Source organism: Podarcis erhardii (genome assembly GCF_964252035.2).
Source record: "Podarcis erhardii genome assembly, chromosome: Z".
NCBI lineage: Eukaryota > Metazoa > Chordata > Lepidosauria > Squamata > Lacertidae > Podarcis > Podarcis erhardii.
In genome coordinates, this window is record NC_138504.1 from 30175099 (window position 1) to 30202047 (window position 26949).

At 48.4% G+C, this 26949-nt stretch overlaps 1 protein-coding gene across 2 annotated transcripts in view; it reads right to left on the reverse strand.

The window, feature by feature from the left end:
• Positions 1-80: 80 nt before the first annotated feature.
• Positions 81-26949, reverse strand: part of HEPH (hephaestin) — a 53057-nt gene continuing 26188 nt past the window's right edge. The window contains exons 12-21 of one of the 2 annotated variants that reach the window (XM_081848555.1): positions 25104-25316; positions 23849-24062; positions 20644-20783; positions 11354-11488; positions 9964-10070; positions 8545-8770; positions 5012-5151; positions 3027-3189; positions 1882-1914; positions 81-410 (exon numbers count right to left, since the gene is read on the reverse strand). In XM_081848555.1, coding sequence (XP_081704681.1) covers positions 172-410; positions 1882-1914; positions 3027-3189; positions 5012-5151; positions 8545-8770; positions 9964-10070; positions 11354-11488; positions 20644-20783; positions 23849-24062; positions 25104-25316 — 1610 coding nt within the window. In that variant the 3' untranslated portion in view covers positions 81-171. Of the gene's footprint in view, positions 411-1881; positions 1915-3026; positions 3190-5011; positions 5152-8544; positions 8771-9963; positions 10071-11353; positions 11489-20643; positions 20793-23848; positions 24063-25103; positions 25317-26949 lie in introns of both variants that reach the window. The other variant, XM_081848554.1, reaches the window with a different exon arrangement.

Genomic DNA, 26949 nt, shown 5'->3' on the forward strand with positions numbered 1-26949 from the left:
GCATTTGGAGATGTTTCCTTTTTTATTTTCCCTAAGAGGATAACATCATGGGTGGTTTTGAAACATAGCTCCCAAAGTGATTTATTTTTATTTTGCAAAAGGCATTTCAAGGCACTTCCTCATTGCATGCAGCTTAAAGGCCACAAAACCTCCGCCACTCCTCTCCAGATGTTAGTGCTTTTTTGTAGACATAAGCTTGAACCCTTCGTCTAGTATGGACCTCCTGTTGCGTCTCAGCCTCTTTTGTCTCTGCAGGTAAATTATCACTCCCAGAAAGGTGCAGGCAATGAGGAACAGCAAGACACCGGTGACGGCAAGGAAAATAATGGTCGCCTCTACTTGGCTATGTGCCAGTTTTGACCCGAACAAAACAAAGTGATGGCCATTGTCTTCATCTTCAGGAGGTGTCTCTGAGGACAAATGGATGATGAAAGGTCACTTTTTGTGGGCGGGTGGGGAGGAAATGAGATTGCATTAACGGAAGTTAACAGTACAGAATGACAGCAGCAAACAACCACTCTGCTGTCTTTTCAGTTTAAGAGCAAATTCACGTTTTCCAAGGAAAAACGGGTACTAAGTCTGCAAAACCACCACACAGTTAGATAGCTAGATGAGCTATCTAAGGCTAGTAGAGGAATCTTTTTCATTACCAGGAAAAGTTCAACCTGTTACTTGTACCATGCAAAGAACTTGGAACAACTTGGAACCAGTCCTTAGCCCACTTGACCACTTTGATCGCTGGAAATTATTTATTTATTTATTTATTTATTTATTTATTTATTTATTTATTATTGTATTGTATTACAATTTGAATTCCATGGACTGTTACGTTTGCACAGATGTCAGCCATAACAACGGCTAACTGGGCTTCCATCTTAACCAGAGTTTGAATACTGTTTGCAAACCATGGCTAAGAGGGAATCTTCCTAGCATTAGATGCAGTTAGTCAGTGAAGATGTAATAGCAAACCGTGGCTAAAGCTGACAAGGTTAATGGCTGCTTATCTGGGAAGCAGCAGTTTGCAGCCTGGTGCAGCCACGGCCCAATGTGTGGGCCATCTTCGGCACAGCACGACCACTGGGGGATGTTAGAACCTCCCCCCATTGGCCATGTGGCTTGGCACCCAAACCCTTTCAAATGGGCCAATTAGGAGGCTGTGTGTGTGAGAGAGGTTGTGGCAACAGGCCTGGCTTCACTCAAGTCTATCCCTGTAGTATATATCCAGGCCGCAACCAGACCTCTGCAACTCAGATTGCCATGGGATTCCATCTTAAGTCTGAACATAGTTTGCAAACCATGGCTAAGAGGGAATTTTCCTAGCGTTAGCTAATCAGAATCAGTGAAGATGTACCGTGACAGGGGGAAAGTATTTGATCCCCTGCACATCAATCTCTGACTTTTGTCTTCTTGGTTTCTGGGGGGTTTGCTGATGTTATTCTGTCTCTCACACCTACAATACACCTACCATTAAAATTATGGACTGGTCATTTCTTCGTCAGAGGGCAAACAGGCAAAGTTAGCAGGGGATCAAATACTTCCCCCCCTCACTGCAATAGCAAACCATGGTTAAAGCTGACAAGATAATTTGCAATGGTTATGGAAGAAGGGAGCTGGATAGAGTGCACACAGAGAACACTGACTCCCAGTTTGCACTCACAGAATCATGGAATTGGAAGTAACCCAAACGGTAACCTGATCAACCCTGTGCAGTGCATGGGGTTTGCAGGGAGCCAGCAGCACTGGACCACTGGGTGAACTTGAGGAATTAAAGGAGAATAATGGTGGACAAAAGGGGTGCCTTGCTAGGCTTCACACCGGGAATTGTCCTTATTCAAGAATGCTCAAAAGGGGTATAAACCTGAGATGCAATGACAGCCATACCTGTATAGGAATTGGTCTTCAGAAGCACTGAATCTGAAAAGAAAGTACACAATTTAGTAGGAAGCTACTGGGAAGCACAAAAGGATGGCATAGGAAGCTGTGTTCTACTTAGACGAATGACGTCCATCCAATGTAACAGTTGCTGGGAAAAGATCTCTAAGGTTTCAGACAGGGGACAACTCCCAGTCCTACCTAGAGATGCTGGGGACTGAATCTGGGACCTTCTGCATTTAAAGAAGATCTTCTAAGCACCAAACTATGGCCCTTCCCAAGCACTGGGACACTGTACTGGAAATATTTTTATGGGGGAACTGTTTTTAAATGTTTGCATTGTTTTTAATAGTTTTTCCACTTCCTTCTTGGGCTGCAAACTGTTTTATTTGTTTTGTAATTGCATATTTTACCCATCCTCTGCCCCAGTGGTGAAGGGTGGGTAAGAAATGAGACAAAACAAATAAGCACAAGAGATCCCTGTGTTCAAGCCAGATAAAATGGGTGTCTGTAGCATCACATTGTAATATTAAGAACACAAGAATAGCCTGCTGGATCAGACCAATGGCCCATCTAGTCCGGCATCCTGTTCACATAGTGGCCAACCAGATGCCTGTGGGAAACCTGAAAGCAGGATTCAAGCACAAGAGCACTCTCCCCTCCTGTGAGTTCCAGCAACTGGTTTTCAGAGGCATTTCCTCCCTCCGACTGTAGAGGGCAGAGCATAGCCATCAATAGCCCTCTCCTCTTCCACGAATTTGTCTAATAATCTTTCAAGGCAATCTTGGTTGCTTGGCATCAACTGCCGCCTGTGGGAGAGATTTCTACAGCTTAACTGTGCTTTTGCACTCCTCTTGTGACTTCGTCCTTGGGCATCAGGGCTGGCTCTGCTCTGCTTTTCCTCCTCCTGTTCTTCCATCAGTCCATCCGTCTGAGTGCATGGACAGGCAAGGCAGGTTCCTAGCCACTCAGTGCCAGAGTGGAGAGGCTCAATTTTTGTGTGTCCCTCCCCACCCCCCTGGACCTGCACCTTGGTGGGGGCAACCTAACCAGCCCCTAGGTACAACCCTGACAAAGGCTCTAAATAAAATAATGGTAATGGTAATGATATAATGATAATGATGTTGATAAAAACCAACCTGCTCTCTCCTTACCGTGCTTAGGAAAGACTGTGAAGAGGGTTTCCATTCCAGCATGGATGTGATCGGCCACATGGCAATGAAGCAGCCATGTTCCAGGATTGCCAACCAGCATCTCCACCACTTCAAAGGTCCCAGGGAAGAGGTCCGCCACATCTGCTCTGTACGTCTTGCCACTCTGTCATGTGGGGAGGACCCAGAGAGCAAACATTACTTTGGAACAGGGAGGGCTGCCCCTGTAAAGCTACTGCCTGCACCAAGAAGAGCTGGGTTTCTGGGCCAGGAAAGTCGAATCATGTGACTTCTACCTATTAGGTAAGTTGCTGTTGTTTTTTAAAAAAAGGTAAATTTATTCTGCAGTCTTGTTGATTTTTAGGTAAAGGTAAAGGGACCCATGGGATGCGGGTGGCCAAGGACTTGCCGATCAGAAGGTCGGCGGTTTGAATCCCCGCAACAGGGTGAGCTCCCATTGCTCGGTCCCTGCTCCTGCCAACCTAGCAGTTCGAAAGCACGTCATAGTGCAGGTAGATAAATAGGTACCACTCTGGCAGGAAGGTAAACGGCGTTTCTGTGCGCTGCTCTGGTTTGCCAGAAGCGGCTTAGTCATGCTGGCCACATGACCTGGAAGCTGTACACCAGCTCCCTCGGCCAATAAAGCAGATGAGCGCCGCAACCCGAGAGTCGGCCACAACTGGACCTAATGGTCAGGATCCCTTTACCTTTAAAGGGACCACTGACCTTTAAGTTCAGTCACTGACGACTCTGGGGTTGTGGCACTCATCTCGCTTTATTGGCCGAGGGAGCCGGCGTTTGTCCGCAGACAGCTTCCGGGTCATGTGGCCAGCATGACTAAGCCACTTCTGGCGAACCAGAGCAGCACACGGAAATGCCGTTTACCTTCCTGTCAGAGCGGTACCTATTTATCTACTTGCACTTTGATGTGCTTTCGAACTGCTAGGTTGGCAGGAGCAGGGACCGAGCAACGGGATCTCACCCCGTCGCGGGGTTTCGAACCGCCAACCTTCTGATCAGCAAGCCCTAGGCTGTGTGGTTTAGACCACAGCACCACCTGCATTTATTTGGGTTCAAATCCCCACTTGGCATTAAGCTCACTGAGTGTGACTTTGGGGGCCAGTCATTGCCTCCCACCCTAACCTACACTACAAGGTTGTTGTGAGGATAAAATCAGGAGGGGGAGAACAATGTATGCCACCTTGGGGTATAAATGTGGGATTTAAAAAATAAAATAAAAAAGGTTGTCGTTCCCCCCGGCTTAAAAATAAAAAAGGTAAGTATCTCATTAGTTGCCTCTAGAAACAACACAGGGGTTGTCATAAGAACGTAAGAGCCTACAGCTGCATCAGGCCCATGGCCCATCTAGTCCAGCACCTTGTTCTCACAGTGGCCAACCACATGCCTGTGGGGAACCTGCAAGGAGGACCCGAGCACAAGAGCCACTCTCCCTTCCTTTATTTCCAGCATCCAGTATTCAGAAGCATGGCTGCCTCCAGAACTATGGAGGCAGAGCACAGCTGCTGTGGTCAATAGCCACTGAGAGCCCTCTCCTCCATTAACTTGGCCAATCGTCCCTGGAGTCATCTTCCAGGTTGGTGGCCATCACTGCCTACTGTGGGAGTGAGTTCCACAGTCTGTGTGCTGCATAAACAAGGACTTTCCTGAATCTCCCAACATTCACCTTCACTGGGCATCCAGGAATTCTGGTGTTATGAAAACTTTTCTCTGTCCACTTTTCCTCCATGCCCTGTATAATTTTATAAATGCCTGTCATGTCACCTCTTGCTTGCTTTTTCTTTAAACAAAAACTTTTCATGTTAACTTCGGGGGAGGGGTGAAGCTGAGAAGGACACTGACCCCACAGTTCTGCATATACGGGCAGAGCACTGCATGGATTCATTATATGGGAAAGCTCTGCTTTGTAGCAGCAGACTGACATTACATAGCGCCATAAGGTTATTCAAGCAACAGCTTCAAATGCTCACCCGATAAATGAAGGTCTCAGCATGGAAATGAACTGTGTGGATGTCAATCTCCTGGCCCATTCCCAGCAGGTACCAGTTCACCCAGTCTCCTTCATACATTGTCAGCCCAGGCAAGTTTGCATAGAGTTTACCATTGATGGCTAAGCAGGAGGAAGGAAGGAAGAAAGGAAGAAAAGGTCTGCTTATTGAATGAATGGAATCCACCCCTCTTTGGTTCATGAAATATTGCAAACTGCTGCTAGGGGGCACTGTTGGTTTTCCATGGGTTTATACAAGCAGTTGATTTCAGCTGGTTAGACGCCTTGTAATGGCACAGAGCTGCTATCCATAAAGACGGTAGCAACTCACCTTGAAGCCTAAAAGTCAGAAAAGATTACAAGGTTTCAATGCATCCTAATAACTTACATTTTTTGTCCATCTTATACCCACAGGTTATTGATTGGGGCTGGTGGGAATTGTAGTCCAAAACTAGGTTGGGGAAGGCTGAAATATTTGATCTTAAGATCCTCACTTCTGAGACACCAGGAACTGTTACAATCTCTTGGGATGCTTCTGTGGGTGGGATATCCCCCCCTCCCACAATGGGATCTGGTTGACCACCCTATCTGGGAATAAAGAGGAACCTTCCCTAGGAAAGGTTGTCTAGTGACTCCAGTAACGGTTTTAGTTGCCTCTCCCTATAATGTAGTTAGGTAAAGGTAAAGGGACCCCTGACCATTAGGTCCAGTCGTGACCAACTCTGGGGTTGCGGCACTCATCTCGCTTTATTGGCCAAGGGAGCCGGCGTACAGCCAGCATGTGGCCAGCATGACTAAGCCTCTTCTGGCGAACCAGAGCCGCACACGGAAACGCCGTTTACCTTCAGAGCGGTACCTATTTATCTACTTGCACTTTGACATGCTTTCAAACTGCTAGGTTGGCAGGAGCAGGGACCGAGCAACGGGAGCTCACCCCGTCGCGGGGATTTGAACCACCGACCTTCTGATCAGCAAGCCCTAGGCTCAGTGGTTTAACCCACAGTGCCACCTGCATCCCATAATTTAGCTACATTACATTATATTACATTTATATTCCACCTTTCTTCCAAGAAGCTCAATGTGGTATACATGGGTTTATGTCTTCCTTTCCTATCCCCACAACAACGCTGTGAGGTAGGGTAGGCTGATAGACAGTGACTGGCCCAAGGTCACCCAGTGAGCTTCATGGCCGAGTGGGGACTAGAACCCCAGTCTCCACAGTTTTAATCCAATACTCTAGACCACTATGCCACATCGACTTTCCCTCTCTTTACAGAAGTCATCTCAGGTGCTTTGCTCCTGTGTGTCCTTCCTGCAACACCCCTGCTCTCCCTAGTGGCAGGGTTCAGAGGTTTGGGGTTGAGTTGGTCTGGTTTCATTAACATTATCAGTGGATTCTAACTTAGAAAGGGCATCTAAGGTACAGCCAAAAGTCAAATCCTAGCAACTTCTGAGTCTTTCACGGATTACTTCCAGGAACTAATCATGTGCAAATTGCTACACAGCAGGCTTTTTTCTTTCACAACTTAGCAACAATTAGAGAGAAAAGCTAATGGCTGAAAGTGGCAGGTTCTGAAGTCTGTGCTATTGCACTTTTCCAATAAAAGGGCGCTCCCCTGTGAAGTCTGAGATCCTTCCTTAGTCCTCCCTCTTCAGAAGGTGTGTTTAATGGTCCTGAGTGCAGGGTGCTAAGCAACACCTTCTCGACTCTTGGAACATTGGGTGAGGGCACAAAGTGGAATTGAACCTTACACAAAACATGCTCCTGAGTTCTCTGCCCAGCTTCCCCAACACAACAGGTAGTTGGTGTGACCAGCCTCATCATGCCATTGTGCTGTGGGACTCCCCCTCTACCCTCTAAACATCAGAAGAGCCTGCTGGACCAGGCCAACGATTCACCTACTCCAGCATCCTCTTCTCACAGTGCCCAACTAAATGCAAGCAGAATTTGAACACAAGTCCGCTTACCCCTTTTGGTGAGGAAGCATTGCAAGATGGCAGAGGCTTCACCTGGCTACCCATGAGGGAACTGGAACAGAGGTGCCCTTTTTGATAGGCAGTGGGGGCTTAAGCCCCCTCCGCCTATCAGGAACTGTATCCTAGCCTGTACTTGGCTTTGGCTAATGAGGATGCAGGCTGGGACATGGGCTGTGACAGAGGGCAGAGCAGATGGAGCCAACAGTGGGCTTCCCTCAGATCCGCCCCTTGCCCATTTACCGTATTTTTCGCTCTATAGGATGCACCTGACCATAGGAGGGGGAGAACAGGGGGAAAAAAATCTCCCCCTCTCTGCTCAGCGCCCCTTCAGCGAAGCGGCAGGAGAAATGGAGCCCCTTCCATTTCTCCTCCCGCTTCGCTGAAGGGGCGCTGTGCAGAGAGGGAAAACTGTGCAGCGCCTCTCCAGCAAAGCGGAGCCTGGAGAGCAAGAGGGATCGGTGTGCACCAACCCCTCCTGCTCTCCAGGCTTCAGGCGGCTATCCGCAAGCCTTTGGAGCGCAGCGAGAACTCCCGCTGCTCTCTGAAGGCTTGTGGATAGCTGCCTGAAGCCCCCTGAGTGCAGCGGCAGTTCGCACTGCGCTGCGGATGCTTCAGGCTTCTCCTTTTTAGCCACGGGGCTGGGGCAGAGGAAGCCCAAGCTTCCCCTGACCCCAGCCCCCAGAACAGGTCCGGGAGCGGCGGTAAGGTTGCAAGGTGCCCCTGACCGTTAGGTCCAGTCGTGACCGACTCTGGGGTTGTGGCGCTCACTTTATTGGCCGAGGGAGCCGGCATACAGCTTCCGGGTCATGTGGCCAGCATGACTAAGCCCCTTCTGGCGAACCAGAGCAGCACCAGGAAACTCCGTTTACCTTCCCGCCGGAGTGGTATCTATTTATCTACTTGCACTTTGTCATACTTTCGAACTGTTAGGTTGGCAGGAGCAGGGACCGAGCAACGGGAGCTCACCCTGTCACAAGGATTCGAACCGCCGACCTTCTGATTGGCAAGCCCTAGGCTCTGTGGTTTAACCCACAGAGCCACCCGCATCCCTTATTTACATGGGTTGGGGTAGGGGAGCCCGATGCCTGGTCCTGCAAGAGCATCTCTCCCCTACCCTCCAGGGGCTTCAGAAGTATTGCTGCCTATCTTATAAATATTATAGTTATTGCTGCTGTTCTCATTTATTTATTACTTGCCCTTCACCAGCAGGTCCCAAGACGGTTTGCTAAAGTTTAAACTGAAATACTAAAACCAGTTAACACAAATTACAGTCATCAGAATAAGGTGGGTTCTGAAAACACATAACACCTTGGTTGAAAGGTGGTAGAGAGGTCCCTTTCTTTTCCCTACCCCCATAGCCTTTCCAGTGAGAAACCCAAATAAATAAATATGAACATTACTTTTGAAAAGATGGTAACAGTGGGAAATAGATGGCCCAAGTGTTGTTGTTTTTTATACAGACAATTCTAGGCGACACTTTGCAATCCAGGGCAAAGGCAGGCAGCCATGCAGGATGAAAAAGTAATAACACAAAGTCACCGTGCATTTTGTTGCTCTCCAGAAACTCTTCGTCCTCTCGGTGGGAATGAACCCAGTCCCCTTGGGCATACTTTTGCACATTCTCCTCCAGGTACCAGGACTGATTTTCATCAAAAATCAAGAAGAGGAGTGCAAACTCCTTGTTGACACCTTTCCTTCTACCATCTAAATCCAGCGTCCCTTTACGGCAGACCTTTAGGGGGCCAATGAGACCACTGAACACATCCTGGGGGTAAAAGGGCAGAGAAAAGTTGGGAAGGTTATCCTAGCATTTTTACTTACAGATTCCTGTTAGCTGGGGCAGCTTCTGGAACCAAAAGAATTCTCCTCCAAAGTACAGTCATACCTCGAGTTGAATGCGCTTCGGGTTGAGCGCGTTCGTGTTGCACTCTGTGGCAACCCGGAAGTAACGGAGCGCGTTACTTCCGGGTTTCACCGCTCACGCATGCGCAGACGCTCAAAATGATGTCATGCGCAGGCGCGGAAGCGGCAAAACGTGACCCGCACAGATGTCTTGCGTTCCGTTTGGGATGCAAATGGGGCTCCGGAACGGATCCCGTTCGCATCCCGAGGTACCTCTGTACATTCTACGGGCTACAACCAAGGATTTCTATAAACCAGGGTTTCCCAAACTGCCATACGTCTGGATTTTCCCAGACGTTACTGGGATTTCAAAGGTGGAATTGGCACCTGGGGGTGATTTCTGAAAGGTGGCACTTTGTCTTTTTTGTGTGTGTGTGTTTTTGTAAAATGAAAGCTTAACAGCTTTGGGGTGTCCTGGTTTTTACTTTTTGAAATATGGCAACCCTATTGCCAGGAGCGAGGAATTCTCTCCCAATGGCACCAAGAAGCAGGGAGGAAACAAGAAAGTTATTTCTTAAGATTTTTTTTGAGTCATCACAGTGAAAGACGAAGAATCCAGTCATTCCTCAATGATGGCATTGCTCGCACTGAGCTCCTCTCTCCTTCCCTTCTAGCAACAACACCTGCCTCTATGGCGTCCATCCATGGTCAACTGTCTCTGTGCCCTTTGTTCTGCACCCTTAACAAATGTCGCGTTTTGGGAGAAGGGTTGGTTATGCAGTCCAGTGACGTGTCAGCTAACTGTTTTGCCTCCCCTCCTCCATCTCCCAACACCTTATAACTCTGCTGTTTTCCTCTCTCTAAGTTGTTGTTTTCCTGAAAGCCCTGCTGTAATTCGAGACTGCCATCCTCTTCTCTGGGAACTACAGGAGAAGACGGGGGGGGGGGGTGACCTTCACCATTCCTCCTCCTCTTCAGCCTTGTCCCTGAAACCTGTACAGTGAGCACTGGTCTTTGCTTGCACAGTGTAAGCTTAGTATGAATAAACATCCTGGTGGGGAGCTCCTTTGCATGGTGGCATTATCCTCTCACAAAAGCTAGAGAAAAACTGCAAACCTTTACAGGATCCACACTGGAATAGTAGATCCAAGAGACACAGGCAGAATCATTAGGTCCTGGGCCAGATCTTTCAGGAACATCCCACCGATAGGTGACAATTTCACCTGAGACAGACACAGACACAAATTTTACTATTATTATTAGAGAGAAATTGACATCTTTCTACTTCTGTTGGAATCTCAGAGACTTATTTATTTCATAATATTCATACTGTAAAGGTAAAGGTAAAGGGACCCCTGACCATTAGGTCCAGTTGTGAACGACTCTGGGGTTGCGGCGCTCATCTTGCTTTACTGGCCGAGGGAGACAGTGTTTGTCCACAGACAGTTTTTCCGGGTCATGTGGCCAGCATGACTAAGCCGCTTCTGGCGAAACCAGAGCAGCGCACGGAAACGCCGTTTACCTTCCCGCCAGAGCTGTACCTATTTATCTACTTGCACGTTCAAACTGCTAGGTTGGCAGGAGCTGGGACCGAACAACAGGAACTCACCCTGTCACGGGCATTCGAACCCCCAACCTTCTGATCAGCAAGCCCTAGGCTCATGGTTTAGACCACAGCACCACCCATGTCCCTTATACTGTACAGCGCTTAATTATATTTTTAAAGAACACCTCAAAAGGGTTTGCAAAAAAAAAAAAAAAAAGATAATACAATTACCAATGTGGAAAATTAACAATAATTTAAAATTTTTGAAAAGTTAAAATAACAATAGACTAGAAGAAGATTAAAACTTGTATCAGGTTTCTATACATATCTTACAATTAAGTCGTTTAAATATCCAGTTATGAAATGTTTCTTATCGAAAATCCAGGGCTTACCCACAATTACCTTTTGGCCTGCTCTTCCCAGGCACAGGCCTACACTTTAAAGCTCTGTATCTGAGCACCCCCCTTCCTTTCCCTCTGGAGCTTTCTCCATGATATGCCGCTCTCTTAAAGGAGCGCACTGGCTCCTTTAATGGGAGGAAATGGCTCTTTGGGTTTTCTTTGGGTTGCCATTTGCTTCCATTGGGCTTTAAAGAGCAGGTTTTTACGGGGAAAGCTCAGGAGCAAAAAACCAAAAGCAAAAAACCAAAAACTTCCAAGGAAGGAGAGTCTATCACCTTCCAATGGGGTCCATTCCACAGCTGAACAGCTGTTGCTGTCAGAAAGTTCTTCCTGATGTTTCATCGGAATCTCCTTTCTTGTCACTCGAGTCTATTGGTATGGGTCCCAGATTGTGCAAAATAATAGGGTGCCCACCCAGCCTCTAACCATACAGGTGCCTGAGGATGGACTCCAGGTGGTCTCTGTGAGCACTGCAGGGGATAGTTAATAAGAAGCTTGGCCACTATACATGACACAGGGGTCTAGCCAAGGCAACTCACAGCAGAGGCCTAAGACTCACCAGGCATTGCTGCTTCTGAGCCTTTGTTGCTGTTCTTCTCCAGGACTCCATGGGCATGAAGGGAGTAAGGCCGTGTGGCGCTGTTCTTGAACACAATATTGAGGACGTCTCCCACTTCTGCCCAGAGGAACGGACCTAGAGGCAAGGAGATGCTTTAGGGAACAAGCGCTGTTGGGACAGTGACTAGGAATGGATGAGAACAACATAAAAAGATGTACACTTGAAAGCAGTGCATTGAAAGCACTGTGGGTGGCATAACAATGCTCATACAGTGATGTGAATGGGCTCATGCAGTAGCTGTGGCTATTGCTGGGTCAGTACAAAGAATTATCTCAATGTTTCCACAGTCCAAGCTATCGGAAGAAGTGGGTCTACTCAAGCCTGCCAAGACGTGCAGGGGGCATTGCTATACTAGGTTCAGAGTGAATTTGGGACCCAGACCCGCCCTCCACTTGCTTGCTTCCCAAAGTAAGTCCCCACTCTCTAAGTAATGAGAGTTCTGAAGTGAAATATGCAAGCACTATTTTAACCTGCTGCTTTGGGAGAAAGCAACACTCCAGGCCTCAATGCAGGCCACGCCTCTCAGTTCTGCACAACCCTGCCTGCTTTTACCTGAGTGTGTTTGATTTAGCCTACTATACATGCCAACCTAGCAGTTCGAAAGCGTGTCAAAGTGCAAGTAGATAAATAGGTACCACCCTGGCGGGAAGGTAAACGGTGTTTCTCTGTGCTGCTCTGGTTTGCCAGAAGCAGCTTAGTCATGCTGGCCACATGACCTGGAAGCTGTATGCCGGCTCCCTCGGCCAATAAAGCGAGATGAGCGCCACAACCCCGGAGTCGGCCACGACTGGACTTAACGGTCAGGGGCCCCTTTACCTTTACATGGGAATAGCCGGGGGTGCAGGGGGGATAGTTGTCCCCCCAAATCAATAAAAATCAATAAAAATGCATAGCTAACTGAGGTTCTGTCACCCCAACAAAAGGCCTGCCCCCCCCCAAATAAACCTTGCTATACACCCATGCATCATCTTTGTAAACGATTTTAATTAGCTAAAACACTGAAAGGCAGGAGGAGGTTCACTGGTTAGAGTGGTGCCTGAATATCTTGCTTCAGAATTCTCATTCTTCAAGGGGAAGAGGCTTTTACAAAAGGAAAGGAAAGCTACAAAAATGGGGAAACAAAGATCCCCCTGCTACAACTAATTAGCCAAGGAAAACCTGGCAAAATATCTTAATGATAAAACTTATGTATAAGAAACATGCAGCACTTATTTTACTCCTCAGATTAAGAACATAACCAATAAGAACCTCATCCTCCATTTATTATTGGCAGCTAGATTAGTGATCATAAAGATTTGGAAAACTTTAAATGCAAATCTTTTTGAAGGCTGAAGTTTGCAAGGACTTCATGCTTTTGGACAAACATTTCACAAAAGGAATATTGATCCAGTGCGATGGGAGGACTAACGCTTTCTATATATCCTTTTATTGGCTTTGTTAAGGCAATCTGTTATGTAGTGAAGTTTCACCCTGGGCCAGCAGGGGGATACTGTATATAGTTTTCACTCAGGTCTGTAAATAGTTTTCACTCAGGTCCACGTCAGTTATTTTAGGCGGGAACTCTGGGCTATTGTTGTTACAATGTTGACAGCCGGCTGCCTATAAAAGCAGGCTGGCTGAGCTTTTTGCAGTCAGTTCTATTCCAGCTTACGAAATAAAGAGCTACTTGGAGAAATCGCTGTGTCGTCTGCTATGTCAACCCACAACTTAACACTGGCGACGAGGATGGGATAGATGGACATCAGAGCACAGCCAGATGTGGCCAGCCTCTGAACTGAGCTGAATCACTGAGCTGAATCACAGAGCGAAATCACTGAGCGAAATCACTGGACAGAACCAATTCAGAGCTGACTGTTCTGGCTAGAGCACGGTGTTCCATCCATCGCCCTTCACGCCGGCATCGGAATCATGGCTTCACTTGAGCCTCTACCGCCGTTTGCGCCAGCCTCTGAATCATGGGACTCCTTCCTCGCTCGGTTCGACTGCTACCTCCAAGCCAACGAGCTGACAGCAGTATCAAAGGATCGGAAGCGGGGCCTATTCCTCAGCCTCTGTGGGCCTGAGGTGTTTGAGACGGCCCGAGCATTGGTTGCGCCTGAAGCAGTCCAGGCAACACCATGGGACACAATCCAAGAGAAGCTCCGCAACCACTACGCACCAAAGCCGTCCAAGATTGCTGCCCGCCATGCGTTCTACCACCGGAACCAGGCAGAGGGGGAGTCAATCAACAAATACACCACCGCCATGCGACAGGCTGCAATGCACTGTGAGTTCCGAGACTTAGACGATGCCCTGATGGATCGAATCGTCTGCGGGGTCCGGGACATCCATCTGCAACGGTGTCTCCTTGCCAAGCCAGACCTCACGCTGCAGAAAGCCATTGAGGAGGCTGTGGCCTCAGAAGCTGCTGAACGCTCCGCCCAGGAGATCCGCAAGTCCAGCAGCCCGCGTCTTGCTAGTTCCGATGCATCATGAAGAGGCCAGCAGTGATGAGGCATCCTCCAGTGAAGACGATGACGTGCACCAGACAAAGCGGGAGCGCAGGAAGTTCCAACAGAAGTCCAAGGGCCAACCGGAATGTGCCGGCTGCGGAGGCAACCATTCCCGTGCCAAGTGTCGATTCAGAGACGCCATCTGTAGGAAGTGTTCCAGAAGGGGCCACATCGCTAAGGTCTGCCGATCGGCTCCGTCTGACACCCCCCCTTCATCGACTCGCAAGTCCAAGTCTTCACTCCAGTCTGCCAAGGGAAGTTGTTTCGCTCTCACCAACTGCCGCTGCCCGTCTGGAACCACGATTGGCCAAACCGACTCGCCTACGCGACGCAAGCTGAACGTCACGGTGCTCATTGAAGGAGCTCCATGTGACATGGAGATCGACACCGGGTCTGCCCTGTCCATCGTGTCATGGAGCACCATCAAAAGACCCAGAGTGTCCAAAAGGCAACTCGACTCTCATCGCGTATACTTGAGAGACTACGAGGGAAACGACATTCCCGTGGTAGGCGTTGGCCGGTTCCGGATCGCCTTCAAGGATTTTTCGGGCCTGCTCCGGTTGGTGGTGGTCGAAGGTCAGCGGCCAAGCCTCCTAGGGCTAGACTGGTTTGATGCCCTCGGCCTGGAAGTCACCAGCATCAACTGCATCTCTAACGCAGAGACTGAGGGTCTGGTCAAAGACTTTGCCGAGGTTTTTGACGGCACTTTGGGGCAATATACAGGTACGCCCATCTCCTTTAGCCTTGATCCACAAGTCGCCCCCATCAAGCTAAAGCCACGCCGGGTTCCCTTTGCTCTCAAGGCTAAGGTGGACGAACAACTGGACAAACTGATCGCCCAAGGAGTTTCGGAGCCGGTTGACCACGCCAAGTGGGAAACCCCCATCGTCACACCTGTCAAGCCAGATGGGTCGGTGAGAATCTGCGCTGACTACAAGTGCACGATCAACAAGGCACTTCAGCAGCACGCTTATCCGGTTCCTGTTGTCCAACACCTGCTGCATTCCCTGGGTGAGGGTAAGGTCTTTGCTAAGCTGGACCTTGCCCAAGCCTATCAACAACTGCCAGTCGATGATGCCACTGCTGAAGCCCAGACGATCATCACCCACCGGGGGGGCATTCCGTTGCCGCCGGTTGCAGTTCGGGGTGAGTGTGGCTCCTGGCATCTTCCAAAGCCTTATGGAGCATCTCCTGCAAGGGCTTCCGGGCGTGGTACCATATTTTGATGGCGTCTTGGTGTCTGCAGACTCACACCAGCAGCTGTTCGAGCGCCTCCGTGCCGTGCTGACCAGGTTCCAAGAGGCCGGGCTCAAGGTAAAGAGGGAGAAGTGCCAGATCGCCGTTCCACAGGTAGAGTTCCTGGGCTATCTTATCGATGCCTCCGGCCTTCACCCGACCACATCCAAGATCCGCGCTATCCAGCAGGCCCCCACTCCAAAGAACAAGACGGAGTTGCAGGCATTCCTGGGGCTGCTGAACTTTTATAACATGTTCCTGCCCCACAAAGCCACAGTGGCTGAGCCTCTTCACCGACTCCTTAGCACTAAGACGCCTTGGGCCTGGGGTCATCGGGAGACGGCGGCCTTCAACGCGGTCAAGGCTCTCCTTTCATCAGACAGTGTGCTGGTACAGTACAGTGAATCCAGGCCGCTGGTCCTTGCCTGCGACGCCTCACCTTTTGGCATCGGTGCTGTCCTTAGTCACTGTTTTCCAGATGGAAGAGAAGCACCGCTCGCCTACTTTTCCAGGACGCTATCTCCGACGGAACGGAATTACAGCCAGCTCAACAAGGAGGCATTGGCACTTGTGGCTGGAGTGAAGAGGTTCCATGAATACCTCTATGGCAGGACTTTTGACCTCATCACTGACCACAAGCCACTCCTGGGCCTCCTCGCCGGTGATCGTCCAACTCCACTGGTCCTCTCGCCACGCATGCTGCGATGGACTGTTTTCCTGGCTGCCTACCACTACCGGCTCATCCATCGCCCGGGGAAATCGATGGGCCATGCCGACGCCCTCAGCCGTTGCCCTCTTCCAGCATTTGTGGAAGACCCGGCTCCAGCTTCATCACTCCTTCTGATTGAGGATCTTCCGGCAGCGCCTGTATCGGCTGCCACTGTGGCCTCCGCGTCTGCCCAGGATCGCACCATCAGCCGGGTGCTCAACTGGGTGTGGAGGGGGTGGCCACAAGGGCCTTTTGCATCGGAGTTCCAGCCCTTCGCAACCAGACAACATGAACTCTCAGCTCATCGCGGCTGTCTGCTGTGGGGAGACCGCGTCGTGATTCCCCAGGGACTCCATCAGCGCGTCCTGGAGGCTCTGCACGTTGGCCACCCGGGAATTGTCAAAATGAAGGCGTTGGCTCGGTGTTACGTCTGGTGGCCTAATATGGACGATGCCATCACTGCCTGGGTGTCCGCCTGTCAAGCGTGCCAAGAGTCGAGGCCTGCACCACCGGCAGCTAAGGGACACACCTGGGAGACGCCAAAGACACCCTGGTCGAGGGTGCACATCGATCTGGCTGGCCCTTTTCACGGCCGGACCTTTATGGTAGTGGTGGACGCCTATTCCAAATGGCTGGAGGTCGCCCTGATGCCCTCCACCACTACCGAAGCTGTCATCCGGGTGCTGCGAGGCCTGTTTGCAACACATGGGTGTCCTGATGTCCTTGTCTCTGACAACGGACCGCAGTTCACGTCAGGCACGTTTGAGCGGTATCTTTTGGGACTGGGCATCCGCCATGCCCTAACGGCACCCTTTCATCCATCCAGCAACGGGCAAGCGGAAAGAATGGTGCGCTCGGCAAAAGAGGCACTGGCGCGCCTGGACCGGGGAGACTGGCATGAGCGGGTCGCCGAATACTTGTTCGTGCAACACATCACCCCTCATGCGGCCACAGGGAGGAGTCCTGCTGAACTGCTTATGGGCCGCCGCCTCAGGTCACCGCTCGACCGGCTACACCCGGACTTTGCTGTGGCTGAACCCCCAGGCTGTGCCAACGCGCCACGGTCATTTGTCCCAGGAAACCAGGTCTTTGCCCGGAACTATGTGGGGGACATTCCTTGGGTGCCAGCCACAGTAGTGGGAGTCACTGGACCTCGCTCGTACCAGGTGGCACTCGAAGACGGACGCTTGTGGCGACGGCACATAGACCAGCTTAGGCGCAGGGTTGGGGACTTGGACACTACCGAGGTGCCCCCAACTGCGCTTGTGGCTCCAGAAGAGACACGTACAGATGGCGAGGCCCCACCTACACCTCCCTCGTAAACTGCCAGCGTGGAGCCGAACCAAGCCGCTTCAGAGGGTCTGCCAGACTTACCACAGACTCAGACCACTCCACTTGCGGAGGCTCCACCCACAGCAGCGGATCCAGGGGAGTTGGTTCCAACACCACCTAGGGTCGCACCACAGCCTCAGCAAGAACTGTGTGGCCCTCCGGACTTGGCTACCAGTCCCCGGCGGTCTGGCAGAGTTTCCAAGCGCCCCACTTATTTAAAGGACTATGTTGTTGGACATGTATCACTGTTGGTCTAAGTATGGGAAATGTAACCGATATGCTTTTGTGCCTAATTGAACCATTACGCGTAGTGCTGTATATAAGGAAACCATTACGATTGTAACTAACACCTTATCTTGGTGGGGAGGGGTGTTATGTAGTGAAGTTTCACCCTGGGCCAGCAGGGGGATACTGTATATAGTTTTCACTCAGGTCTGTAAATAGTTTTCACTCAGGTCCACGTCAGTTATTTAGGCGGGAACTCTGGGCTATTGTTGTTACAATGTTGACAGCCGGCTGCCTATAAAAGCAGGCCAGCTGAGCTGTTTGCAGTCAGTTCTATTCCAGCTTACGAAATAAAGAGCTACTTGGAGAAATCGCTGTGAAATCGCTGTGTCGTCTGCTATGTCAACCCACAACTTAACACAATCAAACATGGTTTTCACTCTCAACAGACTCAAGGAAACTTACTGAGAGATACTTTCATTTGATTGTCTTTCTTGGAATGTTTTAAAAATACAACCATCAGCTGCTATTTAGCTTTCTTTTCTGTACATCTACTAAGCCTCCTTTTCCTAGTATGGCTATATTTTGTTAATTGAAATTGAAAAACCAATTACCAAAAAAACCGAAGAAAGAAAAGAAAAATGCAATCTGAAATAATTAAGAAAACAAAATGTATTGCGAAGTTCTTAAATTTCTGGATGACAATGTAAATGATGACATTTTTCTTTTTATTAATTGCCCCATAGAATTTTTTGTTATATTATCCCTTCCGCCTTCCACATCTCATGTTCTCTCTGCTCCCCTGCCTTTTCTAGTTAATTTGTTTTCTTTTTTCTTCTTAGAAAACAAGAATGCTTCATATATAATCGCTATGGCAATGAATTGCAATAATAACGTTAATAAAACCGTTTTTAAAAAGAAGAAGGAAATAGAAAAGCTGAGAGTCTGGGCCCCAGATTTGTTTTGTGCCTAGTACAGCTGTGCTCCCCTGCAATTATCGTCAGACCCATCTCTTCTGATGGCTTGCACTGTGACTAAGCTGCGGTAGTTATTTATACTGACCCAGCTATTTTCCCATGAGAGCGGGAAAGGCATGGGCAGAAAAGAGTGGGCATGGACAGAACAGCCCATAATAAGCAGCACATAATAAATTTCCATCGCTACCCACAGTACGCTGAAGAGCCATGGAGAGGGAAAAGCAGAAAAAACTTATCAAAAGAACACAGCACTCCAAAGATACAGTCCACATTGACATCATGCCATTAAATTCTATTATACCAGTTTAAATAGTCAGTGGCTTCCCCAAAAGGATTATGGGAGCTGCATTATCAAACCACACTGGGAATTGTACCTCTGGGAGGGGAACAGGGGTTTCCTACCAACGTTAAGCACCCTTAACAAACTACAGCTCCCAGAATTTTTTTTTTGAGGGGGGTGGGTTGTCGTGACTGTTTGAAGTGGCATGGTGCTCAGATACTGCTTTAAATGTGTGTTGTGAATGTTGCCACAGAGAGACACCCATCTACATCTGGAGAGGCATCACAGTGGGGGAGAAGACCCTCGATTGCCTAGACATCCTCAGTTCTTACATTTATAATGGGAGTCTATTATGATGATAATTTGAAGTCCAAGGTACATCAGGCCCAGTGCTATTTTTCTTTTTTTTATGTAATAATTTTTATTAGTTTTCAGTCACAATAACCCAATAAAAGCCTTGTTGTCAATACCAATTTATAATACCAAATCATAATACAGTTAATAATGCCAAACATAATAATAATAATAATAATAATAATAATAATAATAATAATTTTTTTAAAAAAATATTTATACCCCGGGGCTCAGGGCGGCTAACACCAGTAAAATTACAATAAAAACATAATGGGGGGGGGGACCAATTTAAAATACAGGTTAAGGTACAATTTTAAAAGCAGCCTCATTTTAATGATAGCCCATAGACCAAAACCACAAGGGGAGGGAAACATAAGGGTCAGACTGAGTCCAAACCAAAGGCCAGGTGGAACAGCTCTGTCTTGCAGGCCCTGTGGAAAGATGTCAAGTCCCACAGGGCCCTAGTCTCTTGTGACAGAGCATTCCACCAAGTTGGGGCCAGTACTGAAAAGGCCCTGGCCCTAGTTGAGACCAGTCTAACCACCTTGCGACTTGGGACCTCCAAAATGTTGTAATTTGTAGCCCTTAAGGTCCTCTGCGGGGCATACCAGGAGAGGTGGTCCCCTGCATGCTAGAATTGATGATTTGATAATTTACTTTAACTCTGCATTCCAATTACACACCAGTCAGAATAACAAACCCTTATGCCTCCAGTGATGTTTTTCTAGAAAAAGAGGTGCCAGAACTCACCACGAACACCCCCCTTGTTCTCTTAGAATGGCAATGGCGCCCACCTAAGAGGTGCCAGAACTGGGTTTCGGTGAGCTCCAGCTGGAAAAAAAGCAGTGACCAGGCTTGGTTTACACATGCAGACATATGAAGTGTTAACAGAATGGCAGGGTTCTGAGGCCGGGGAATGCAATGTACCACCTCTGACCACAAGGCATCCTATTTTTTGAACACTCTCCTAGATTATCAAACTAAACCAAACCATAAAAAACCCACCTCTTGTTAATTAGAAAACTGGTAAATCTAGCAACAATTTCCAGTGGTATAGCTGAGTTAGCCTATTGCTGTGAAAAACGAGAGAGTCCTGTGACACCTACTGCATTAAAATTCATTTGCAGAGAATGTTTTTACAAAGGGACTGATTCATAAGTTATACCCCCACCTGCTGTCTGAAACAGTGCAGTGCACTCTACTGTCTCTAGCTTTCAAACATCTAACTCTGCTGCACGTGTAGACCAGGTCATCTGGATGGGTGTTCATTGTGGGATTTTTGTGCACATTTTTTTTTCAGTGTCCATGCAATGCTGTTTTCATCAAAGTGACAATTGGCACACACCCCCCCGATGCATTTAATTTATATTCACCCTTTTCTATGGAAGTAAAAAAAAGTAAAAGCAAAAATAAGTAAAAAAGACCCCTGTAGCCAAAGGCCTGTTTCTGATTGTGCTATCTAACAAACTTGCTTGCAGGTTAAGCCCCAGACCTGCTCGAATGGAAGATCCTGCTGGATCAGGTCAGTGGGCCATCTTTTAAACCCATCTAATTTGGTGGCCATCACTAACTCTTGGAGAAGTGAGAGGAGCAGCACCTACTTTGTGTACAATCCTTCTCCTTACCCAAGATCCCTAGGTGTTCCTCGCCATCCGTCCTGCTCTTTGGGGTCTTGAACGTCCCATTCGTGTATTCCCTGTATACTGCTTTTTTGTACCGGGAGCCAAGGAGTCCATTCTTGCCACTCAGAAACACGTCGCTATACCTGTGAATGCTGAAGTTCCTTTGTGCGTTAATGATGCTCTGTTGGCATTAATAAAACAATAACATCTTGTCTGTGCTGGGCAGGTCATGGCTCTAGGGAATCTGGTTTCTGGAGATGTGAAGCCCGCTGAGAGGAAAGGCTTTGGGAGATGCCTGGAAAAGGCTTAGCATAGGGGGACCTGGGTACAGGGGAACTAAAAGTGATAATATCCTGGTGCATGCCCTTGGTGTTGGTGGTGGAATGGTTTCATGAGATCCCTCCAGCCAGGGATTTCAGGGCTGCATTCCCACATGAGCAACTTTCAAGGGGCCACATTTCAGGGATCAGCAGGGCCAGAGAGGCAAAAGTGGATGTGGCTAGAGCTAAAATGGCCAGAGCCGTCTTTTCCATTGGGATTACTGGCGCGTTGCGCCAGGGCGCTAGCTTCTCAGGGGCACCCCAGCAAGTGGGGAAGCTGCGTGGCCTTGCCGGTGGCCTCCCCTTTCCCTGCACCCGCCACCTGCGCCCTGTCAACCACATGGCTGGCAGACATGCAGCTTCCTTCCCAAGCCTCCGCAGGAGGAGAGCGACCCTGCAGAGGCTTAGGATGGAAGCTGCGCCCCGCCAACTGTATGGCTGGCGGCCATGCAGCTTCCTTCCCAAGCCCCTGCGGAGGAGAGCGATCCCCGCAGAGGCTTGGGAAAAGGTTGACAACTCTGTAAAACGTGGGGTGGGGCGCCAGAGGGATCTTTGCACCACGGCCGGATATGCTTAAGACAGCTCTGAAAATGGATGTTGCTGTTATCTTTCTGCAATCAGCTGCGTTCTAGCTGTGCAAAAGTCGGAAGCTTTTACCCACCCACATGTCTCCCCAGCCTATTTTCCGGCAAGTGGGAGGCATTCTGTTGAAGGACACTCAGGCAAAAGCACTCAGGTGTGTGCCGAACTGAGGGGGTGGTTGGAGCCCTGGCTGCTGAGGCCCAGAGAGGGCCTTCTTTGCCCCCCAGCCTTAGGTTCCCCACCTCTTTCCTTAGGCCACATTGCTGCAATCCACACATTTAAAGCCTCAAAAATCTTCTGCCTTCCATATGGTGCTGCTGGGGAGCAATAGCGGGGCAAGAATTAGGAAGCATGTTAAAAGGCCAGAGGGCACGCCATCCCTTTTGTATGCAGATATTCAAGGTTTGGAATGGTCTGAAACACCAGGAAGACTGAAGAGGGCAAATGCCTGGGATTTCAGCAGGAGCAAGCAGCCAAGCTGGGAAGGGGCAAAGAAGAACAGGGGAAAGGAGAGGAATCTGCCTCATTTTTAACTAGGGAGCAGGAGGTGGGATGGGTGTGTGTGAAATGTGTCCCAGAATGTTATCAGGGGAGCGAGGAGGGTGGACTGTGATTCAGCCAAGCCTGGTTTTCTGGATCACTTGGGGTTAATACTCAGGAAGCACATCTAATTCTTGCCTGTGTCTTTGTTCTAGTCTCTGAGGAACTATTGCGACTAACCACTCAATTCAGCCTGCATTTCCCAGGCTTAGAAAAACAGACATTCCTTGGGCTACCGATACCACACAGGCACCTTCATAACTGTCTTATCGGCACCTGTAAGATATGTATTTTGTTTAGGCTAGCCTACCCATACATTTATGAAGTTGTTGTGAATTTCAATTTGTTTTTAGTTTATAGTCATTTTGATTTCCACATATACCCCCCTGAAAAATTCTTAGCTTAAAATCACTGAATTGTCGAGTTGGAAAGGGCCCCAAATTATTGCAGTTAATTCTTCTTTCTTATAATTTTATTGCTTTAGCTTTTTCATAAACAGCTTTGGGGTCCCCTGCCCCCCGAATAAAGCAGCATAGAATATTTTTTAATGAAATGAATAAAAATGAACAATATCACAATAATGATAACCACCACAGCAACTGTGCTTAAAACACACTGCTGCTGTTGTTACTATTATTAATAAACTGACCTGGAATGTATGTTTGAGTTCTTTGCCCCAAAGACTGTCAGGTCAGGAGCTTCACAGACCCTGATATTTCAGGGCCCAAACCTGGGACACAGGTGTGGGCCCCAGTGATGTCATGGGGGACAGGTCCTGGTGAAATCACTAAGTCTATGCAATAATTTGCAAAGACAGAGTCTAACTAGAAAAGGGGAGGGGGGAGAGGGGGAAGTGAAGATACCCTCAGAGAGTTTGTGCTGTGATTTTCAGCTGGCTCCTACTAGGCTGAAGGATGCGGGTGGCGCTGTGGGTTAAACCACAGAGCCTAGGACTTGCCGATCAGAAGGTTGGCGGTTCGAATCCCCGCGATGGGATGACCTCCTGTTGCTCGGTCCCTGCTCCTGCCAACCTAGCAGTTCGAAAGCACATCAAAGTGCAAGTAGATAAATAGGTACCACTCTGGCGGGAAGGTAAACGGCGTTTCCGCCGACATGACCCGGAAGCTGTACACCGGCTCCCTCAGCCAATAAAGCAAGATGAGCGCTGCAACCCCAGAGTCAGTCACGACTGGACCTAATGGTCAGGCGTCCCTTTACCTTTACCTTTACTAGGCTGAAGCTTGCAAGCTGCACTCACAGCCTTAATGATGATGATGATGATGATGATGATAATAATAATAATAATTTCAGGTGGACTTGTCCACCTGGAGATTCAAGCCACTGCCCCCCCCCCCCCCCGGTAATGGCCAAGCAAACCTGGGAACTTCAGGAAAGTTCTGGGGGTCTGACAACCTCATTGCCCCTTTGGGTTAAAAGGACAAGCTGGGTTTTTAAGCTCTCTGTATTTAAACTGTAACATTATTTTGTGGGTATGGACTAGTAATTGTCTTATGCTGTCTCTTTATAAAATTGCAGGTATTTGTGTTTTTGTTTTGTTTTTAATATTATGACACTGACTATAAGCCCTCTTATGGAAACTTTTGTTTTGAAAGGTGGCATACAAATCCATACTGTAAAGCAAGCAAATAAAAGTTAACTCAGCCAACTTGGTGTGGAGAGGAGCCAGAAGAACAGAAGAAGAGCCTGCTGGATCAGGCCAATGGACTATCTAGTCCTCCTGCTCCTTTCTGAAGCAGACCAGTTACCTCTCCTCCGCAGAGCTGTTATATCTTTCCAGTGCCCAATGGCGATCCAGAGCATAGTCCCACTCCACTTCTTCTGCCATGATGTAGAAGGTCCTCACTTGCTCATATTGCTGGTCTGGAAACAGTGTGTTCTTCCCACACTGCTGAACTGAGTAACGTCCTCTCATCCCAGACTGGTAGTGGTTGCTAGTCTGACAGTATACTTCAAAAGTCCCTAGTGGGCAGCATAAACAGAGATGTGCAAGATGGTGGCAGACAGGTCCCTCCAGATGTTTTCAATCAAAACTCCCACCAGCCTCAGCCAGCACAGGAATGCCACCCCCCAGTGCCATATGGCTGTGCTGGCTGTGGCTGATGGGCTTTGTAGTCCACTGCAGGGAGTTCCACAGTTCAACCCAGTCAGATGGGTGCGGTATAAATAATAAATTATTATAATATTATTATTAACTGTCTGCTTTGCGAAGGACTTCCTTTCACCTTTCTTAATCTTCCAACATTTGGCTTCATTGGATGTCCACAAATTCTAGTGTCATGAGAGAGGTAGAGCAACTTTTCTCTGTCCACTTTCTCTTTGCCAGGCATAATTTTTATAAAATTCATTCATGTCACCTCCCCCCCTTGGGCTTGCATTTGCAGGACAGACTTGTGTTCTATCATATCAAGCCATGGGTCTAACTAACGAACCCTCATTTTATCCTCACAACGATTCTGTGAGGTAGATTTGGCTGAGAAGGAGGGTGTGACTCAAGAGAGCCCACTAAGCTTCATTGCTGGGTGGAAAGTTGAATCCTGGTCTCCCAGGTTCTAATTTCAATTGCACTATGCCCTACAATTCTGTGATTCTACCACACTGACTTGTGCCTCAAGCTTGAAAGCAAAACAAAACCCTGAAAAATTCATCTCCAGGGATTTAGAAGAGAGATCTTGCATATCCAAGGTCACTGTCTCTACATGGCCTTTATTGAAAGCTTGCGTAACTCTGTTTCCTTGGACAGTAAAGGTTATGATTAGACTGAAAATGTTTACTCTGCTTCTAAACTGACTACACTGCTCTACACCATACATTGGAAGCACACACTCCACCCCTCTCCCCAGCATCCTGCAAAATGTAGCGCACGCCTCACAGAGCTGTAATTCCCCAAGACACTTAACAAACTATAGTTCCCAGGATTCTTTCAGGGAAACCTTTAAGCATGCATAAAATATATGGTTTGGGCATGAGAGAGAAAGGTTGCAAATGGGTTGAGGCATTTACCTTCACTATCTGGCTGCATGAGGGCTGTGGCAAATGTGTGAGGGAAGAGACTGGCTCCATCTCGCCTCATCCCATTCATCAAGACTGTATTTCCCTGGAAGGTTGCGCCATGGACATCGGCTTCACTGCCAAAGCCCAAGAGATGCCAGGAGACAGTTTCTTCCCTGCAGACATCTAGGAGAGGCATGTTGCTGAACAGGAACCCATTAATGGCTTTAAGGGGGGGGGACCCCAAAGGAAAATAAACAAAAAAGGAGACATTTATTTATTTGATTCATGCATAGACCATACCTTTTCATATACTGCTTTGAATTGGGGGGGGGGGCTTTTCTTTTTTCTTTTCTTTTTTTGCAACCAAGCAGAGTACAAACTTTACAAAAGAAATAAATGAAATAAATAAGAATATTGTAAGAGCCTGCTGGATCAGGCCAAAGGGGCCCCATCAAATCCAGCATCCTGTTCTCATAGTGACCAACAAGATGCCCCAATAGGAAACCAGCAAGCTGCGCAAGAGCTGCACTTTCCCCTCCTGTGGTTTGCAGCAACTGGCATTGAGAAGCATTGCTGCCTCCAACTTGTTAACGCAGAGCAAGGCCATCATGGCTTGTAATAATAATATCACAATAGTTTATTATTTATAAGCTGCCCATCTAGCTGGGTTTCCCCAGTCACTCTGGGCGGCTCCCAACAGAATATTAAAAACATGATAAAACAGCAAACATTTAAAACTTCCCTAAACAGGCCTGCCTTCAGATGTCTTATAAAAGTCACATAGTTGTTTATTTCCTTGACATCTGATGGGAAGGCATTCCACAGGGGCAGGTGCCTCTACTGAAAAGGCCCTCTGCCTGGTTCCCTGTGACCTTACTTCTCTCAGTGAGGGAACCGCCAGAAGGCCCTCGGAGCTGGACCTCAGTGTCCAGGCTGAACAATGGGGGTGGAGATGCTCCTTCAGGTATACTGGGCCGAGGCCATTTAGTGCTTTAAAGGGCGGCACCAACACTTTGAATTGTGCTCAGAAACACACTGGGAGCCAATGTAGGTCTCTCAGGACCAGTGTTATAAAGTCTCAGTGGCCACTCCCTGCCGCATTCTGGATTAATTGTAGTTTCCGGGTCACCTTCAAAGGTAGCCCCATATAGAGCACATGGCAGTAGTCCAGGCAGGAGATAACTAGAGCATGCACCACTCTGGCGAGACAGTCTGTGGGCTGGTAGGGTCTCATCCTGCATATCAGGTGGAGCTGGTAGACAGCTGCCCTGGACACGGAATTGACCTGCGCCTCCATGGACAGCTGTGAGTCCAGAATGACTCCCAGGCTGCACACCTTGTCCTTCAGGGGCACAGTTACCCCATTCAGGACCAGACAGTCCTCCACACCTGCCTGCCCTTGTCCCCCAAAAGCAGTACTATAGGTTTGTAGCCATCAATAGTCCTCTCCTCTATGAATTTGTCTAAACCTATAGGTTAGTGGCCCATCCTTGGCTCTTCTGGAAGCAAGTTCTGCAGTTCAGCTATGCGCTGAGTGAAGAAGTCCTCTCTTTAATCTGTCCTTAATCTTCTTACATTCAGCTTTATTGGATGCCCATGTGTTCTGGAGTTATGGGGGGAGGGGGGCTTTCCTCTATCCATTTTCTCCATGCCATAGATTGTTTACAAACGTTGTCTCTTACATGCCTTTTCTCTAAACTGAAGTCCCAAATGTTGCAACCTCTGATTACAGAGGGGTTGCTCCACCCCCTTAATCATTTTGGTTGCCCCTTTCTGAACCTTTCCCAACTCTATAACATCCTTTCTGAGGTGATAGCTCAGAGTAGATATTTCAGATAGGTGCTCCGATTAATTT